The 21,529-nt window shown below is 38.3% G+C and overlaps 1 protein-coding gene across 1 annotated transcript in view; it reads left to right on the top strand.

The window, feature by feature from the left end:
* The window catches only part of LOC127445277 (protocadherin-7-like), a 47,326-nt gene extending 28,902 nt beyond the window's left edge, over positions 1-18,424 (top strand). Inside the window, exons 3-4 of the mRNA XM_051705227.1 lie at positions 14,129-14,327; positions 14,774-18,424. Of these exons, the coding sequence (XP_051561187.1) occupies positions 14,129-14,327; positions 14,774-15,276 (702 nt within the window). The 3' untranslated portion in view covers positions 15,277-18,424. The remainder of the gene's footprint in view (positions 1-14,128; positions 14,328-14,773) is intronic.
* The last annotated feature ends 3,105 nt before the right edge of the window (positions 18,425-21,529 follow it).

The following is a 21,529-nucleotide window of genomic DNA, read 5'->3' as shown; positions in this document are numbered from 1 at the left end:
TTCACGCGAGAAGTCAGAAGCGCGCACTTGTATACAACAGAGGAACGAACGTCACATGAGAGTTCATTCATTTCAAACAGAAATACAGCGCTGGGCGGAAGCAGCGATTTAAAGTTAAAAACGTTTTAATGATCAATTTGTTTCTTACACCAACCTATCAGTTTGCTACTGAAGACATTAATTGATCGAATGGAGCCGTGTGGATTACATTTATGCTGCCTAAAATGCCTTTTGGACCATCAAATATCCAGCAGCCTGATGGCATCCATTTACTTGCATTGTATGGACAAACTGAGCTGAAATCTGCTTGTAAAAATCTTCACTTCAGTTCTGCTGAAGAAGTAAAGTCATACACATCTGGGATGGCTTAAAGGTAAGTAAATCATGAGAGAATCTTCATTTTTGGGTGAACTAACCCTTTAAAGTTTTAGGCATGATTAAAAGGTTAGAACACAAAGATACAGTAGATAGAGGAAGATGGAGAGAATGTAATATGCAATATAGAGGAATAAATAAAAGAACGAAAAGACCATTCGCAATTCAGTAAGCAAACAGACGGAAGAAATAGGCAAATGGCGACAGATAAGTGAAAATAGCAACAAAAAGCATCTTCTTTGCACTAAGTGCAAATAGTGTTAAATGCTATTTGCACCCTTAATTAAATACTAAAATACAGTATAGGGGTGCCACAGCAGCGTGTTTAATGTGTTTATTTAGAGTCCCACAGACGCCCTATGTCAACCCCTACCCCTAAACCTAACCCTAACCTTACCTTTTGTAGTTTTTACTACAGTAACCATAGTATCACTGTGGTATTTTGTAAATCATAGTAACCACAAAATTAAAACTACTACATTAACACCTTATTACTGTAGTAACACCATGGTTAATTGCATTAAAACTACTCTATAAAACTAACGTGGTCACTACAATATTACTTTAGTAAAACCATAGTTAATTTTACCTGGATCAAACAACAAATTACTGCGAGGAAATCAACTTTTATATAATTTTTCGTTTATTATTATTATTAGTCGTTTTAAAGGAAATATTAAGAGTGGAGATAGGAAACAGGATAGGGAAAAGTGGGACAAAGGGGGAATCGAACCTGGATCGTCTGCACGACAAAAGCACATCCACGCTGTCTTTACACGCCACGTCATTGCAGCAACAATTGGGGCTGAAGTTTGTCTTTAATCGTGGTGTTCTCACCAGACTGTCTGAGTGCAAATAGTCACACTGAGTGCCAGGTGCTATTTGCATCTAGTGAATTTTTAACAGCATTTTCTAAATCTCGTGTTAAGCGACTAGTTGACTTCATGCTGACAGTGTCGTCTACGTTAGTTGTAGTGAACTAGTCTGTGCAACCCCAAATCGGGCCACAACTGTCTGTTAAAGACAGAGATGGCTTATGGCGTACATTTAAATAACACTTCCTCAGCTGACGTCCTTCCTTTAAATCGACTATGCAAAAACACACTGTTGTTTGGGTAACTGCAGTGCACATGTCGATAACCACACATTATCGTAATCACATTATCTAAGGGGCAGATTCATTAAATAGCTCTGCCTCTTTTGCATTGGCATTTCAGTGCAAAAACCTGCATCTTATTCACTAACCACTCGTAATCTATTTTAGCAGGCGGAATCAGCACTGAAATTGTGCTGCGTCTTGAGTATTTAAATGAAGTCATTGTCATTCCTTTCCACGCAAACACACCTCTTTTCTATGTAAATTAGGCTCATTGTAGATTGCACCAAATAAAAGTAGGCAGTAAATTAATTTTATTTAAAAGAGATGTTTGTGAACATTTTCAACTGACCTTATCAGCAGTAATTAATAAAATAATCATCAAATAATGGAGAAGAGCGTTATAACCTGGCATATATCCAGATGTGCATGTCGTCAAGTGCACGTTGTGCATGTTTAAGATACAATCCAGGTGTTTGCGCCGTTGCCTTGTCTGCATAATTTCATTAGTGAATCGGCCGCTAAACCGGCACAAAAATTGTGCTTTTACTGGCCGCAATTCTTTCTTAGTGAATCAGCCCCCAACTTCCCAAAAATCAGACTAAATGCAATCAGTTTACATACAATACAAGGACGAATTAATGTTTTAGACCAGCTGAACTGAACTTTTAAAGTGCATGCAAACATACTGACAGTCATTAAAAATGACAAAATGTCCAAAAATACAACTGAAGAAAGTATAAAGTGTATAAAAACCAAAATTACATAGCACTTCTAAGGGTCTTGTTGCGAAATCTTATTACTGAAGAAGAAAGCACTGATGTCATTCCCCCAACAGTACATTTGTAGAATGGACAGTGCTTGATTTCGGCCACTAAGGGGCACTGGTGCTTGTCTTCCACCGTGACATTGAGTTGCAGTCAGTAGATGACCCCTCTGCAACAGTTAATGTGTTCTAATCCATGCTTGTACATCTGTGTGTTTTTGTGTGTATTCCAGTGCAGCCACTTCTTACCTCTGTTTGCTCTCTGCTCCTCTTAGGACTCTCTCTCTCTCTCTCTCTCTCCCACTCTGCAGTGGCTCTTTACTGCATGATGATTATTATTCCTCACACAGACTCAGTGCTGGTACTCAGATACTGCTGAGCAGTCCTGTAAATCACCTGGAGCTGGGAGAGGAAGATAGAGAAATATAGAGAGAGTCGAGAGAATTGAAGGTGGGATGAATGAGCGAAAGGTTGGAACAGCAAGGGACTACAGCAAAGAAAGAGGGGAACAATAGGGCTGGAGATAAAGAGGAGAAACAAGGGAGAAGGAGGAAAGCAGAAAGAGAAAGGTGCGTTAGTGTGAAATAGTGCACCCAGAGCGTGCCATGGTGCAGAATGATCCTTGTGAGTATCTGTCATGCTATTGCAGAACGCGCCTCTCTTGCACTGTCTCCCTTGGTGACCTTTATCCCACCGCAGAAACACCAGCCCAGCGCATACGTTCACTTATCCTTCTCATGTCATTGAGCAAGAGACTTACAGGAAATTGCAAATCATAAATGATGTATGTATATGTTTGCGTGTGTGCGCATGTACATGTTTGTCCGTCTATCTCTGTCCTGCAAAAATTCACGCTTGTCAGTTTGCCACCTGCTTGTATTAATAACTTTCAGTGTTTGCTGCAGTTACACGCACAGGTGAAATTGTTTTCCACAGGACAAGCAGATGAGTAAATACTAAAGTAAACATGAACAGCAAACTCTCTCTCTCTCTCTCTCTATCTCTCTATCTATCTCTCTCTCTTTTTCTCAATCTATCAGTGTGTTTGTGCATGCAATTTTACATCTTTAAAGGAATAGTTAGCCCAAACATTTACTCATCATATGCCGTTGCAAGCTCATATGACTTACTTTCTTCTGTGGAAAACAAAAGGATAAAAAAAAAAAGAAATCCATTGCCATATAGCCTGATAAAAGTAAATAGCGGCCCAGGGCTGTCAAGCTCCATCAAGGACAAAAAACATCGTAAAACCACAGTAAAAGTAGTCGATACGACTCATGCACTATTTTCAAAGTCTTCTGAAGCCATACGATCACTTTGTGTTATAAACCAACTGAAATGAAGGTTTCTTGTTATTGACGTAGTCGCCATATTTGATTTGTGCACTGTATACAGGAGTCGACCAATGGTTTGTTTTGATTTAAAATTTAAAAACTACTTACATTAGAATCTGTTTATCATACAAAGTGATCCTATAGCTTTAGAAGAATTCAGAAGAGTTTTATCAACTACTTTTATCTGTTGTTTTATTGGTTTTTTTGTCCTTATTGTGCTGGATAGCCTGGAGTCACTATTTATTTTCATTATGTGGCAATGAAATGAAGGCAGAATGTTTATGCAGTTCTTTTGCATACATCAAACTTGAATGGGCAGGGACTTTGTCAAGCTCCAAAAATGACACACACACAAAAACAAAAAGCACAAGAAAGTGCCATTAAAGGGATAGTTTGCCCAAAAATGAAAATTCTCTCATTGTTTACTCACCCTTATGTCATCCTAGATGTGTATGACTTTCTTTCATCTGCAGAACACAAATGAAGATTTTTAGAAGAATATGTCAGCTCTGTTGGTCTGCACAATGCAAGTGAATGGGTGCCAACATTTTTAAGCTGCTAAATCCACATAAAGGGAGCATAAAAGTAATCCATATGACTCCAGTGGTTAAATCCATATCTTCAGACACGATATGATAGGTGTGGGTGAGAAACAGATCAATATTTAAGTCCTTTTTTGCTTGAAATTCTTCGCCCTGGCCAGTAGGGAGTGGTATGCATGAAAAATGTGAATCATTGAAGTGGAGATTGACAGAGCAGGGAGGATAATTTATTGTAAAAAACTTAAATATTGATTTGTTTCTCACCCAACCATATCATATTGCTTCTGAAGACATGGATTTAACCACCAGAGTTGTCTGGAGTACTTTTATGTTGCCCTTATGTGGATTTTGGAGCTTCAAAATTTTGGCACCCATTCACTTGCAACATATGGACCTACAGAGCTGAGAAATTCTTCAAAATTCTTCCATATCTGGGATGGCATGAGGGTGAGTAAATGATAAGAGAATTTTCATTTTTGGGTGAACTAACCCTTAAATTAGTCTTGATGACTCATGCGCTATATTCCAAGTTTTAATAACTGTCCATGTTTGCTGCAGTCACACACACAGGTGAAATTGTTTTTCACAGGACAAACAGATATTCAGTAAGATATTGCTCACCGAGACTTAATTCTTAGTGCTCACTTGTTTAATTTACATATACTTCCATAGGAGAAATAATGCTAGACACAAATGAGACATTGTGTTTTTGACACACAGTAATAGTAAAGAGCTATAAAATTAATGTGGACAATATAGTTCAGATAATCTGGCCTATGGAAGTTCATACTGAAATCTTTAACTTGATCGCAGACTTTGGTATTTTAGCAAATCTGACCATAGAAATTTTATGAGATTACTTCTTAAACTATAGCATTAGTGTGTTAGCGCTATGAATTCAAAAGGTAAACATTACAAATTACACATTATCTACTGCATATACAGTAGATTACTTTAGTAGTTAATACAAAATTTTTTACTGCTCTTGTGTGAATTCTACTCTTAGTCCCAAAGTATACTTCATTCAGACACGGATGCTACAGGACGCGTGATGCAAATCTCGTCATCAGCAGAACGAGTGCAGCCCAATTTTTCTAACAGTGAATCTTTGAATGCGTAGAATGCGCATGCGCATGGAACTTTTGCATGAATTAGTGGATCCACAAGGTGGCAGTACTCACATTTGACCTGTTGCTGTCACGAAGAAACGCTAGAAGAAGACGTAATAGCAGGTAAATAACAGGAGACGAAGGTAAAATCAACAGCAGTAGGTATGCACGTCAAGAGCGCATGTGAGGAAGTCATGAGATATCTGCATTTGTATAACTCGAAACTGAAGGAATATAAAGACAAATTTATGGGATTTAACTCCTGAAGAGAAATTGTCCGAATTTCCATAGCAGTCATATGCGTGCACAGTCAAATGGAGTATATTTTGACAGGCTTGCGTTCAACTGTACACAGACGCAGACTGTTCGTGTCAAAATCGAAGTATACCTTGGGATTTAGAATGAGTGCCCTAACCAGACGGGACAAAAGTTTAGAGAAGCAAATAATTTGTCCATAATGTAAAGGAAAATCTGCACAATGCAGTACAGTCACAGCCAATCAGAACATACTATATTTGATGTTTAAAATACAGTAATGTGGAGCAGGTATTCGGACCAATGAGATTTCAACGTGGCAAGGACTACCCTGTGTGACGACACAGACCAACAAAAGGTTTTATCAAATGTCACATCTGGTTAGGACACATTGTTTTTTGTTTTTGTTTTTTTTTTCTCCCCTTTGTCTCCCCAATTTGGGGTGCCCAATTCCCAATGCACTCTAAGTCCTTGTGGTGGCATAGTGACTCACCTCAATCTGGGTGATGGAGGACAAATCTCAGTTGCCTCCACGTCTGAGACCTTCAATCCATGCATCTTATCATGTGGCTTGTTGAGCACGTTACCGCGGAGACATAGAGCGTGGGGAGGCTTCACGGCATTCACCGTGGCATCCACGCACAACTCACCACGCACCCCAATGAGAGCAAACCACATTATAGCGACCATGAGGAGGTTACCCTATGTGACTCTACCCTCCCTAGCAACCGGGCCAATTTGGTTGCTTAGGAGACCTGGCTGGAGTCACTCAGCACACCCTGGGATTAGAACTCGCGAACTCCAGGGGTAGTAGTCAGTGTCTGTACTCACTGAGCTACCCAGGCCCCCTGGTTAGGACACATTGTTAAGCAAAAGTCTCAATTTGCTCTCCATTTAATCTCATTACTGTCTAGAAAAAGCAGTTGAGAAACTGAAGAGATCACCTTTGTGATTTGTTTTACGAGACGGGACCAGGCCTGACAACATTAATTTAATAGAAAATAATAGAATTATAATTCTGAAAAAGTGCAGCTATTGCTTATGAATAATTGCGTAGAAGAAGAGGGCATAGTTAACAGGACAGTTTGTGCACACTAATCGTGAATAAAACTGATTCCACAGTTAATGGTGGCAGCTTGAGGGGCTCTTCTATGCTGTTTGAGCGATGTCATTAATTGAATGTGCCTAGTTGGAACACTCTATAGATCCATATCCAGATCAGCTGGCTTGAATTATTCATTGTATGCGGCATGCCCTTTCAATATGCAGAGTCATGCAACGAAGAGGAGAGGCTAAGCACTAATTAATCAGGCCTTGTTAATTTCCTTTGAGCCATCAGGTAAGAGTGTTTCTCTCTAATTATGTTGATGACTGCGGAAAGCAGACACACGCACACTAATACACACACACTTTGGCCTAAAACCTCACAAACAATGTGCACTGCACATCTAAACACAGGCATTGTGGTGGCGGACACACGCATACACACACTTACACAAACACACACAAAGGCAGGCAGGCAGTGATGCACACCTGGTTTAACAGACAGTCACATCAGTAAACATACACAGACACAGTTGGATGTCATGCTGGAAAGGGAAAGGAAATGGCCTGTGTCAGATTAAAGGGTTGGTTTTTAATGTTTGCCGTCAAAGTCCATTAATATTCTATCAGCCCTGCTGGTGCACTGACTGGACCCCAGCCAAGACCCAAGCACACACTCAAATACACACACACAAACATCCAAAATCCCAACCTTTGTGACTTTAGCTAGGCTGTGCTTTTGACACACACATTCACACAACCAAACCAGTTTCTTTAGCCAAGCAGTCTCTCACGAAAGCACAAACAACCACAAAGCCAAAAGCTTAACCTTTGTGACTGACGCTCTTTCTCTTTCTTTCTCAAACACACTCAAACATTACAGCACAGAATACATGCTGTAAAATGTAATTTATAACATATTCCGTTAGATTACTCAAGGTCAGTAACATATTCTAAATACTTTGGATTACTTCTTCAACACTGGTTTGTTTTGACTATAAAAACTCTGCCAGTACAGTAAGACAAAATACACATGTTAAAAATACATTCTCTGAAAAACCTAAATATCTTATGCAGTGTTGTTTCTAAAACAAGATCAATCTAATTGATCTTGTTTTAAGGATTTTTTTATATTTGTACAGGAAAACAATACAAAAATTATTATCAAGAATATGATTTTTGCCGTAATATCAAAGGTCTTACAAGAAAAAAGATATTATGATCCAATTTTCGTAATAAAAATATATGATCGTGCCTGGTAACATGCATGTAAAATGGCTAGAAATAGCATTTTAGCTTAGCATAAAGTTGACAATTTACACAAGGTTTATTTCTATTTCTTCTGCTCCAAACTTACTTCAAACTTACTTCTCTGTTTGCTCGTATGAATGTAACACATCATAAGAAAGTGTTTCACCGCTGCTCAAACGCTCTTTGGATCGCATAATTTATATGTATAAATGTTTTCCATCTGAAAGGACTAAATATTAAATGAAACAAATATGCAAAGTGCAAAGTAAAATGATAATAAAAATGCAAAGTAATCTCTTCAGTAATCAAAATACTTTTTGAATGTAACTGTATTCTAAATACCAATGATTTAAATTGTAACTGTAGTGGAATACAGTTACTTATATTTTGTATTTTAAATATGTATTCCCGTTACATGTATTCCATTACTCCCCAACCCTGTATATATATATATATATATATATATACACACAGTATACTACCGGTCAAAAGTTTTGAAACAGTTGACCGAAATGTTTCTCATGATCTTTAAAATCTTTTGATCTGAAGGCGTATGCTTAAATGTTTGAAATTTGTTTTGTAGACAAAAATATAATAGTGCCAGTATATTAATTATTTAATTATAAAACTAAAATTTAATAAAAAAAAAAAATGTTTTTTGAAATTGAAGACTTGGACCAAATATTAAAGAAAAGCAGCCAATAAGTGCCCAACATAGATGGGAACTCCTTCAATACTGTTTAAAAAGCATCCCAGGGTGATACCTCAAGAAGCTGGTTGAGAAAATGTCAAGAGTTCATGTCTGCAAATTCTAGGCAAAGGGTGACTACTTTGAAGATGCTAAAATATAACACAGTTTTGATTTATTTTGGATTTTGTTTAGTCACAACATAATGCCCATAGTTCCATATATGTTATTCCATAGTTTTGATGACTTTACTATTATTCTAAAATGTGAAGAAAAAAAAAATTATAAAAAAAAGGATGAGTAATGTTTCAAAACTTTTGACCGGTAGTGTGTGTATATATATATATATATATATATATATATATATATATATATATATATATATATACACTGCATACATAACAGTTCTAATAAAATTAATATCTAATTCATTATAATAACTTAACATAACAATAACTCTATACAATTATAATTATAATAATTATACAATTATATTTATGAATTACATTTATTTACATTTATTTTTATTGTTTATTGTTAAAATATGTGATGTGTGTTTAAATTTTCATATGAATTCAAATATTTAAATATAGATAAAATAATATGCGGAAATGCATTTTTATCACACACTTTGGTATCTGGACAAATTTTGAAATTTAGGAAGATTACTGCAGGTTTTTTTGGGGGGGGGGGGGGGGGTTGCAAAACATGTGAGAAACAGTATAGACTTAAGCAAAAATCTCCATTTTCTCTCCATTTAATCTGACTGCTGTCTCGAAGAAACAATTGAGATATTAAAGAGATTTCATTTGTGATTTTTCTTTTGTATGGGAGACATAGGCCTTAGGCCATCTCAGACAGGCCTTACCTAAAAGCATTTCTCAAATAGAACATTAACACTAACGGTGAGAATTTAGCACAACAGCTGTGTATTTGGAAATTGCAACAATCTAAAAAAATAAAAATAAACAGTCTTTCTCATAGTCCACACATATAGTATCTTGGTCTTATACACATGCTCAAGATTTTATTTCAACACTTAAAAGGCCTGATTACACTATTTTGTTTAGTCAAAAAAGCCAAGTATTCACCTAAACTTGATTCTGCTGGGCTTGTTTAGAGCTAATGATTGTGGCAGTACTTCGTAGTAGAGTGAGTTTGCACGAAACCTTGTAGAAGAGTAGGTGAAACTCAATTCAGTGGGTAATTTGTTGAAATCCTTCAGGAACTTGTGTGTTCTTCACAATTGTGTGCTCTAGAATGTTCTGAAATGTTCTTCAGCAGCTTGGCTTTGAAGGCTACTGATTTGAGCACAGATTATGCAAACTAACATAATATGCAATGTTGATATCATTCATAAATATGATCTTAATTAATCTTCACCAAACAAATCAAATGAGCCTCTTAGTGTAAATGTGGGCATGTAATCATGATACAGTGGAATACATAAGCCAGCAGTGCTTGGCAATTCAACACGAAATCCCCCATAATCTGATTGGTTCCACTGTGTCGATAAGCAATGCAACAAACAGGCTTATATTCCCACCCATGTTATTGAGACTCTAGTCCCACCCTCATACAGTGAAATGACTCAACTGTCCAAATAAAGCATAAATAACTGAAAGATGGTTCCTTTCAAATGCTCCTAGTGTAGTTACAGGAGAGCTGAGGTGGGCACTGGCTGTACGAGATCTCCACTCATAATTGAAAGAGAGAAATTCCGAGAAAAGTGAGGACTGGAGTTAGTAAACAATGGTGGGGAATTATGGGTCAATAAAACAGCGTACCACTGAAACTCACAAGAGGGGTCAAGGGCACAGCATTGATTGGCTCAACATTAAGCAGACTAGTGTGTGTGCATTTTTATGTGTCTCTTGAGATACACACTCGGAAAGGGGTACAATGGAGGAAGTTTAAAGAGAATATTAAAAATTGAAGGATCTTCCAGGAATTACTGTATATTTGCCCTGTGTAAATAGTGGGATTTAATTATTACCCACTATAAACTCACAATACAACAGAATGATAATAAATAAATAATAATTAATAATACAATTTTATATATATATATATATATATATATATATATATATATATATATATATATATATATATATATATATATTATTGTGTTTGTTTTTGATTTGCCACAGTATGCAATAGACTGGCATGTCTTAAGGTCAATATTAGGTCAAAAATGGCAAAAAAGAAACAGCTTTCTCTAGAAAGTCATCAGTCAATCATAATTTTGAGGAATGAAGGCTATACAATGCTTGAATTTGCCAAAAAACTGAAGATTTCATACAAAGGTGTACACTACAGTCTTCAAAGACAAAGGACAGAAAGAGATGTGGAAGGCCAGATGTACAACTAATCAAGAGGATAAGTACATCAGAGTCTCTAGTTTGAGAAATAGACGCCTCACATGTCCTCAGCTGACAGCTTCATTGAATTCTACCCGCTCAACACCAGTTTCATGTACAACAGTAAGCTCACTCCGAGTGGGGCTTGGGACATGGAGTATCAGAGGAGACAGTGGCCGTTCTCCATGGAGGCGAATAGGTCTACTTCTGCTTTTCCAAATATTTCCCAAATCCTCATCACTGTTTGAGGATGAAGTCTCCATTCCCCTGGTAATACTCCCTGGCGTGACAACAGATCCGCTCCAAAATTCAGATGGCCTGGGACATGTATCGCACGCAACGAGAGGAGATGACACCCGTTCCATTGGAGGAGGCATTGTGTCATGATCATTAATTGTGGCGATCGGAGTCTGCCCTGGCGATTTATGTACGGCACTACTGTTGTGTTGTCCGAACGAATCAGAACGTGGTGATTCACAATGTCAAAATGAAAAGCTCTCAAAGCTAGAAAGACAACCAGTAGTTCTAGGTGGTTGATGTGCCACGCCCATTTCGCACCTGTCCAGGTGCCGAAAGTCGGGCGTCCATCGTACACGGCATCCCAACCTGTGTTGGATGCATCTGTTGTCACCACTTTTCTTCTGAGAATTTGGTACATTTCTACCAACAGCCAGCGCTGTCCATGGTGCTAGAGCAGCCAGACAGCAGTGAGTCAACGCGATGCGCATGCGCCCAAGGCTCCAGGCATGATGTGGAATGTGTCATTGAGCCGGTACTTTAGAGATCTCGTGTATAACAGACCTACGGGTATGATGGCGGATGCTGCCACCATAAAACCCAGCATTCTCTGAAATTACTTTAGTGGCAATGTTTTCCCCAGTTTGAACTGAGACAGACACCAAAGAATGGTCTATACGTGCTCGTTTGTGAGGTGCGCGCATATGCTCACAGAGTCGAGATGAGCCCCTAAAAAGGAGATTTGTTGGCTGGGGAAAAGTGTGCTTTTCGCCCAGTTGACATTCAGACCCAGATTTTTGCAGATGGCAAAGCAGCAAGTCTGTGTGAATGTGTGTTCATTCAATAGTGCCACTGACTGGGCTAGTAATAGCCAATTGTCGAGGTAATTCAAAACACACACACTGTTCATTTTCAATGGGGCAAAAAATTTCTGCTGCCCGCCTGGGGATTTTCCGTTGGCACGTTTTTTGCGCAGAGCGGCAGGTGCTTATGCTTGGGCCACGGTTTGCGTGGCTTCACAGATGGCTCAACAGTAGCTTTCGGCTGTGCTGGGGCAGCAAGAGATGGATTCTTTGCCGGGCACTGACCAAAATTAGATCGGGAGCATGCCGGGAAAGGAAAAGTGCTACAGTACTTCTCTTTGGCAGAAAAAGTTTTATCACTTGAGACTGCTTTTGCACCGCGATGAAACACTCTTCATCTAAAAAGCCTTCCATAGCATTGCCAAAGAGACCATCGGGTGACAACGGGGTGTCAAGGAGGGCGGCTTTCTCTGTGTCACGCATCTCCGTGAGAGTTAGCCAAATATGCCAGTCCAGAACCACCAGGCTGCTCATCGCTTTGCCGATGGCCTGAGCGGTAGATTTTGTGGCTCGCAGCGCCAAATCTGTAGTGGTGCGGAGCTCTTTGAACAGCTCTGGATCGGGGCCTTGCTAATCCATTTGTTTGAGGAGCGTAGCTTGAAAAACCTGAAGCAACGACATGCTGTGGAGTGCAGAACCTGCTTGGCACACTGCTGTATAAGCTCTTCCAGCCAGTGTGGACGTCATTCGACATGGCTTGGAGGGGTGGGCGGGTCGGTTTTTCCATCCCATGGCAGTATTATGGCAGTATTATGCTCTCTATGAGAGCAGCTTGTTTGTGAACACAGCTCTCGTGCTCATCAGACGGCGGGATGTGTTGTTCGCATAGGAAACACTTGCAGAACGATCTCTAAAAAGACGTGTATCACTGAAGTCCTGCTTTGATCAACGACGAGCATCTGAAGCGAAGTACCCATTCACCGTGAGCGTCTTCGACAGCGATGTGGAGAACTCCACCGGAACACACAGGGGAACGGAAATCCTCTCGGTGCAGGCACTGGGCACAGGCGACGAGTCGTCCTGTTTATGTATTACTGACAAGCTTCGTCCTCTGTCTTGAAGAAAGAAAATTCTGAAGAAATGGTGACTGAGCACCCACTTATATAGGCCAATTGCATGCCTAAAGGGGCGGGGCTCAGACACCATTGCCAATCTGAAAATTGCCATGATTGAACAAGAGTTTCAACAAGGTCATCTAAAAGGACTTCCCCATAGTGCTTACATCAATGTCGAGTGAACTGAATCATGAAATCATTGTGTTTTTCTCTGCTTTTGACATCAAATCCTGAACAGGCATGCATGCATTTGATAAGCCAGTAAGAACATCGGTAAAGGTATTTACATGCAATGCAAAATCAGGGTAATGGGCAAAAATCTTTGTGTGCCAATTGGTTTATTTTTACATTTTTAAACCATAAATAAAAACCACTTAAGGTGTTTACATGACCATATTCATTGTCAGATTTTTCTTTCTTTCTTTCTTTCTCTGTCTTTATTAACAAATCTAATTCTTTGGGCTTGTTGTTGTTGATTTAACCTAAAACCTGTCAGCAAAACCTCTCAAGTGTAGAACAATGTCAGACATGAGCTTGCAGACAAAACAGATTTGTTCTATTAATGTTCATTTGTCACTTGCTCGATTTGACATCTGACACCTATATGACTGATTCATCACACTCTCTCCTCTCTGTTACGAATTCACTTCCCCCCCAGTGAAAAATGAAACCATCCGTTAATTACTCTGTTCATTTAGCTCCCTCTCTCATATGTTCCTCATAAGGCAGTTCTTCTAACAGCTGTCAGTCATCGCTCCAGTAGACACTGAAGATAAGACGTGAGGCTCCTGTGGTTTGCTAGTTTTTGCCTGAGATCTGTTCATTTCTCCCTTTGGTTTCAGAGAGTCTGAACACGACTTTATGATTTGTATGAGACTTTGAATGTCCTGATTTGCTGGAGTGAGATTAGGTTGGGGAGATGGAGTCACACAGGCATATAGACGGTGCCATAAAATGCATGCCATAAAGAATTCAATTTTCCATGCCATAAAAAGTGTGTATAAGCATGGAGATCAGTGTGAAATCATTGTGAGTCAGTTCAATCAGTTGGCTTATCCAGATAATCCTCATTGCTATTACATACAGTAGGCTATGCTAGATATCTACATTGATATGTTTTAATCCCATGTCTCGCTATGTCTCTCTGCAGCCCCTCAGAAGGGTCACGTTTTCGGTGGTGAGTCAGGCTCCTGATCAAGGCTGCTATGATAGTGGGATGGAGGACTCGGAGACCCCCAGCAGCAAGAGTTCCTCTGGACCCCGACTGGGATCCTTACCGCTGCCTGAGGATGGATACGAAAGGACAACACCAGAAGGAAGTGTAGGCGAGGAGGAACATGTGGAGAATGGTAATGAGTAAACTTTTGATTTAAATCATGACTTTTCTTTATTTTAAGATTGAATTTCCTAAAACTTTGTGTTTATTTCCAGGTTTGAAAGACAGACAGGCAGGCAGATAGATAGATAGATAGATAGATAGATAAATAGACAGATAGATAGACAGACAGACAGACAGACAGACAGACAGATAGATAGATAGATAGATAGATAGATAGATAGAATGGAAGCAAGGAAATTTCCTTTTTTACAAATGAGTTAATATGGTCAATGTCAAAAAGTTGCTTACATTTGATTAGTGACCTAGAAATAGTGCAGAATCTTAAATATTTCTTCTTATTATAAATCATAAGTTTTCTTATGAAAGAAAGAAATAAAGATTTTTTTTTCCACATATCACCTGAAAGTAGAGACAGTTCTCAGACAGGATATCCTTAAACTGTCTCTCTTTTTATAGACCCCAGGCAGCTTCCTGACGTGGCTCTGACGGGAAAGTGCACACGAGAGTGTGATGAGTTTGGTCACTCCGACACCTGCTGGATGCCTGTGCAACCGTCACCACGGAGACGCATCGAACCACCCCAGCTCTCCACCTTCGCCTCGCCCGGTGATAACAACAACAACACAGAGGACGACAGTGACCGCGAGGAAGATGGAGATGGAGCCACGGATAAGAGCAGCGGCGGCAGCGACGAGGTCCGAGATTCGCTTGTTAATGGAGATCCGCTCAGAACGCTCAGCCGCCGGGACCTCAACAGGAACATGGGCGACCACAACCGCAATCTCCTGAACCGTAAAATGACCTCGGCATCCTATGACACATTCAGCAGCGCTGGCTTCGGCCGTCGGCAGGATGAAGAAGACTCACACCCCCCAGAGGTCATCCCGCTTACGAGGACGGGGGGCGACTATAAGACCACCTCGTGCCTCACTCTGTCTCACAGAGAAGTGTACCTGTGAGCTGCAGCTAGCCTCAGGGGGGAAAAGGGGTACCAGATGACTCCTCCTTGCACCCCTAGACCCCCTGAGCAACTTGGATCTGCATTGGAGGATAATTGAGATACTAGTGCATACCTGTTCAGCAAAGGTCTTCTCCTTGCCAAAAATTAATTATACATTCATTTCCCTGGATCTAAAGTACATAAATTAAAGTTGAGGAGAAAATGTGCATCATCTTTTATTCTTCCATAAGCTTTGATGGACTTTGATGGTGACATTGTTAATGGTGAATGGTTGCATGTTAGGCCTCTAGTAGACAGGGGGTGCTGTTAGGAAGTGGAGTTTTCCACTCAATTAGTTCACATAAGGACACAAACCAATCAAAGACCACAATCTAGACAGTCAGTATGGTTAATGTAATATGATGTCATAAATGGACAACGAATCAGATTGTGGCACATAACAAAAACAGAATTTACCATGTAGCTTCAAGAAGAAAGGATGTCATAACCCATCATATGGTGATGCCTAACTATTTAATCTAACTAGTTTCATGTTGCTGTGCCGGTACAGTTATTGAATATGTCACATGCCATGTAAATTCATTCTTTAGAGACTGAAATTGTTTCCAGTCGTCCATGTTTTATTTATTTTTTTTTTCATTTTTTTTTTTTTTTTTTTCTCATTTGTAAAACTATTTTTTGTGAATTTACTGATGCTTTCATTACTGGAATTCTTTACTATTTCACTTCCGTAATGGATTGATTATCACAATGACTGTTAAATTAACATCTCATCAGACCTCAGAGTTTAAATCAGTCAAATTACATAATGTAACACCCTGTACACAGCACAAACAAGTGCACACACACAAATGCTTACAAACAGACACAATATACATATTTTCTGTCTGTATCAATTTACATGTAGGTGTGTGTGTACATGTGTGTATGTAGAAAAAGACTGACAATTTTGGCATACCTGAGGTTTTATTAAGGAAACTTTTTTTTAAAGTAGCTGTAGCATTTTTGCCTGCTTGATCTTCAACTAGTATATAAGACACTGACGTGTATTTGTATAACTAATCATCTGTGTAAAGTGCATACACAGGGGCATTATACAGTGTTTAGATACATTTATACTACAGTATACTATAAGCAACGAAAATACTGTATCTCATCCCTTTTAAGTAGAGCTCATATGTAAACCAAATTTCTTTAAATGCAACACTGCATGACAATAAGCTAATGCTTATTTTGTTAAACAAGAATCAGATTTTTTGTTGTTTTTCGGAGGATATAATATCCACTTTAGGAGTGGAGTGTGTGAGTGTGAGAATGTGTATGAATGTGAAGCCAGATTATTGTGTAAGAATGTCTTATGAATCGAAGGAGGACCGCAGTTTTTAACTTAGCTTGAAATGTCCCTCAAAAAGTGATGAATGACACACCATAGTGTTCGAAACCAAGCATACAATTCAAATATAGGCAAATACCAGGTATTATTACAGTTAAATGACTCAAGACAGTTTAATGAGTCTTTATTAATCTTGTATGACAGCCGTGACCTGGTCGGTCTCCGGCATTGCGTGTCGTCTTATCAGGCCTCTGGAAGTTTAACAAGGAACTGTGGAATGGATTTTTTTAGCTCTTGTTATGCATTGTAAGTACAATCTGATTGATTAAACAAAACATGTATTTCACCTCTCAGGAAACTTGAAATTCAGCGTGTGTCCTTGGCCCATTATCAACACTGAGCTTTAGTTTGTGCTCTGCCTCTGATTGATTTGTCCTCACAAGGCCATAATTTGGGGAGCCTGTTTTCTTGGCCTTTCTGTTTTTTGTTTTTAAGACACACTGTCTCTCTCTCTCTCTCTCTCTCTCTCTCAACGGTGTCTGAAATGTGTTTCCTGGTTGTCCATGGTGAAAATCGCAAAGTCATACCTTTCACTTCACAGAACAGCCTTGGGTCTGGAGCACGACTGGTGGACTCCAGTCCATCTATGCCAAAATCTATGTTTTATTGGAAACACTGGTGCACAAACTTACCTGAAAAAGACTAGCCCAGAACTTGCAGTTCAGTGCCTGGATGTGGGGAAATTGTGGAACTGGACTATACTCCGTTGAACAGGGTTTGTGAAACCGGGACCAGGAGGACTCGAGAGAGGGATTCTGTCTCTAAAGATGTTTCCTTTGCCAGGTTTATAGGCTAAATATGCTGTTATACAGCAGTCTGTAAGTAGTGTACAGAATGGGGTGCATAACGGAGTATGTATGTGAAATGGTGTGTCTTTTTACTGCACGTTTACCTAACAGTTCTCACTTACTGCAAAATGGGGAGGGGACGGGTAGGTTAAAAGAACATTATGTCTAAAGCAAAACATTCACTTGGACTTTTTTATGCGCTCAACACTAAACTCATGTACTCGCCCAACATCTGCCATTTTACTGCTACCCTGTAGAGAAATGACCACTGAACTTTGAACCTGAAAGGCATGTTGACGGTCTTTAATCTCGCACCTTTGAGGAATTTTTTTGCATTATTATTTCTCTGTTTTAATGCAGTGTGAAAGAAGAGTTTCTGAAGCTCTTCTCATGGAATTAATGAACTCATTGAATTTGTCATGACAAATAACAAATCAAAAGGGGTTTGGAATGGTTTGAAAGATTTAGATATGTGACATGTAAAATTTTGATTTCGACATTAAACACCTTTAAACCGTATCCTGATTTTCTGCATTCATCAACATATGAAACTCTATAACATGTTTTTGCACATGGATTGATCGCCATTACTGAAGTCCATACAACACTGATGAATTGGTTTCTTTTTAAAAGCCTGCCCCCTACTGGTACAGAGAAAATTGACAATCATTTTACACTTGACAAAACCGACCGAGGTTGATCTCTCTTAATATCTTCTCAAAAAATGTTGTTTAATTTGTGTGTGTGTGTATATATATATATATATATATATATATATACACAACACATTTTTTGGTCTGTCTAAGGGCTTTTAACACTTGAAATTGTTGACCCAGGGACTGGGTTATCAGATTTTGGCATTTGACACTACATTTGTGAGCCCTGGGATAAAATTCCCATTTGGAAGGTTAATTTGATTGGACAAGGACAATAACTGCTTAACCATCAGTGGAAATGTCACAATGTAAATAAACTCTTGTATTTCTTCTGTGTTCATCTTCATGACTCCAATTTATGTGTTTGACGTTGTTAATTACCATAACGGGTTTCTTCATACGCTGAAACTAAACAGTGCATAAATGCTTCTGCGACTTTACAAAATGCATGAATATAATGAAAAAAAGCATTGTTTATTTGATATCTGTTGCTAAACATCTTGCTGTGATATTCTAAAAATATATTCTAAAAGAATGGTTTCATAACTGATAGTTAAATGGAAAAGTTCACCAAAAATGAAGATTCTGTCATTATTTACTCACCCTCATGTTGTCCAAAACCAGTGTGATTTTCTTCTGTGGAACGCGAATTAAAAAAATAATAATAAACAAATCTTCATACATCTTTAAATGAAAGTAAATACCGTAGTAAGGAAAAAAAATAATAAATAAATAAATAAAAACAATAAAACCACTCTAAAAGTAGTCATTGCAGCTCTTTTTTCCCCAAGTCTTCTGAAGCCATAAGATCACTTTGTCAGTGACATCAAACCTCAATGTGGTTCAATGTTCTTGATGTGTCGCCATATTTTCAGGAGTGGAATAGTGATTTGATATTGAATATTGCCTTAAACAAATGACTTAAAAATGGTCTGTTCATCGCACAACGTGATCATATGGCTTCAGTCGACTTGGAAAATAGTACTCGAGTCGCATTAACGACTTTTATAGTGGTTTAGTGGTGGTTTGTTGATTTAATTTAATTTTATTACTTTTATTATTATTATTATTATTTTCCTTTATGGAGCTTCACAGCGCAGTCACTGTTCACTTTCCTTATATGGAAAAAGACATGTGATTTTTTTTTTTTCTATTATTATTTTGTGTTCCACGGAAGACAGAAAGTCATTCAGGATTGTATCGACACTAGGGTGAGTTAATAATGACAAAATTTTCATTTTGGGGTGAACAATACCTTTAAAAGTGGTGGTAACAGGTGTAAAATCATAACCGAAGGTTAAAAGTGGCTTTAATATGGAGTTTAAAAAAATTGTACGTCAACCCAGAGTTAAGCATGGCACGAAAAGCAAAGTTTTTGACAGTACAAATCGTGCAGGACAAGAAGATGAATACTTAGGGCTAGGGGTTTCTGTATGTAGAAAAATACCAGATAATGTTTTTTTTTTTTATCAACCATTTAAGCGCAGCACAGTATCACAGAGTAGTACACTCGAAACTATATTTACCTCAGTTCTCTTTTAATTCAGATACTTGTACTTAGAGAAGCTACATCCCATGCACAGCACAAGTTTCTTTAAATGTGACAGATTGATGAAATGTAGAAATAATATATATCTCTGCTTTAGCATTTAAGTTGATTTTATGAATTTACCTCAAGAATCATTGGATCCAGTTTATTGCTGTTCGAAGCAGCTGTGTTTATCCTAGAAATGTAACAAGGGACTGCCTGATGTAATAGAATATCTAACATTTTGGGATCTTGCCTGAATCAAAATCAAGGAACTTGCCCTGGAGGCAATTTCAATGAGACAGGGTTCTTTGAAGAGCAGAGCTGGTCAAGGAGGATGATGTTTTTCAAGGATTCCTCCTTCCCAGCGGAATATCGAAATGCTTCTCTGGATGTGGATTCGGCTCACTTACCTTTGAAATTTGTATGCTTTTCCTCCATTTTGAATGTCTTCTTTATTGCCAGTAGTTGTAGGCCATCATTGGTGTCCAATAATATCTGCAATTCAGAATGTTTATATTGTTAGCTCTTTGAATAGTACGAAATCAGGGCTTATCTTTAGCACTGGGTCTTTACAGCACTAATCTTGAAAACTTGGAAAACACAAAAACTGTACAAACTGTTTGGTAAAAAATTTGGTCATTTTGGTTATAGGCTTGATAATAAATAATACATTTGTCTACTGCTTGTGAAAATCTAGCACATCTTCACTACATTTCAGTGATTATTTCTTACAAAATTTGGATTTACGTATGGGATCGTGAATTTTTTGTTTTGTTTTGTTTTTTTTTTACCTTGAGAGGCCTTATTGTTCCTGACTTTGGAATTTAACCATGTCACTATACAGAGACTTTCACCAAACTTCAGGCCAGGTTCAAGTCATATTTCCTAGATAATAAGATCAGAAAAAGAATGGCAAATTCAAGTAAATTGGCTCAAATTTTTTATAGTCAAATACCAAAAGCACCTTAACTCACCCTGTCTTACCTTTACACAAAAGTATTGGTTAACCAGTTTTCAATTGTAAAGCAACCTCATCAGGAAACAGTCCAATATTTTATCAGTTTATCCAGCTGCCCACTTTTATAATGGTCAGAATGTTATGCCTCAGACCCACTTCTCTGATAGAGCCATCCCTGCTAAAAAAAAATATATATATATATATATATATATAGTATGTATATAAATTATGTATTAAGCAAAAACTTCATGTGGGGAGTAATTAAAAACAATTTGTCATGTAAACAGTAATTAAAAAGAAGGGAAAAATTATTTCAGTTGTGTTTTTAAGAACAGAGACTAAACTACATTTTCGTAATTTTCCCAAATTTGATAAGACTTTCAGTTTCACCTGCTGAACCTTTACATTCAATAGGATTTTTATTCACATAAGTATCTTGATTACAGCATTGATTATAATTAAAAAGCATTTGTCATCAATTTGTGCTGCTGCTGCTTAGAAAAATTCCAGAATTTAAGAGCAAACTGAGTGAGTTGAAGGTGCTGTAAGTGATTCTTTTTTATGAAATGACTTGAAGAAAATGCTTCCATTACATGTATTACCTGTAAAAGCCCTAGGCTAGGTAAACAGCGGGGTAAAGATATCAGATGATCCTTTTTTTTTTTTTAGCCAATCAGAAGACTTTTTACCTGTAATCATTGTTTGCGTTCACAGGGCAGCCTATATATGCCTGTATAAGAGCCGGTACGGTGTCCTGCTCCCGCAAAACGCTCAGGGTCGGACAGCGAAATGCTCAGAGTGATCCTCCACCCTCAGTCTGCTCAAAACAATGATCTTTAGTGTATTTGTGTGTGTGCACGTGTCTTTGGAGTGTTTGGATGTTACTCAAAATAAGATGCTAGTGAGAATGTTAAGGACTGACAAC

Source organism: Myxocyprinus asiaticus, chromosome 8 (genome assembly GCF_019703515.2).
Source record: "Myxocyprinus asiaticus isolate MX2 ecotype Aquarium Trade chromosome 8, UBuf_Myxa_2, whole genome shotgun sequence".
In the NCBI taxonomy this organism is placed as follows: domain Eukaryota; kingdom Metazoa; phylum Chordata; class Actinopteri; order Cypriniformes; family Catostomidae; genus Myxocyprinus; species Myxocyprinus asiaticus.
Note: the sequence above shows the minus strand (reverse complement) of the source record. Positions and strands in the feature narration are given on the sequence as shown.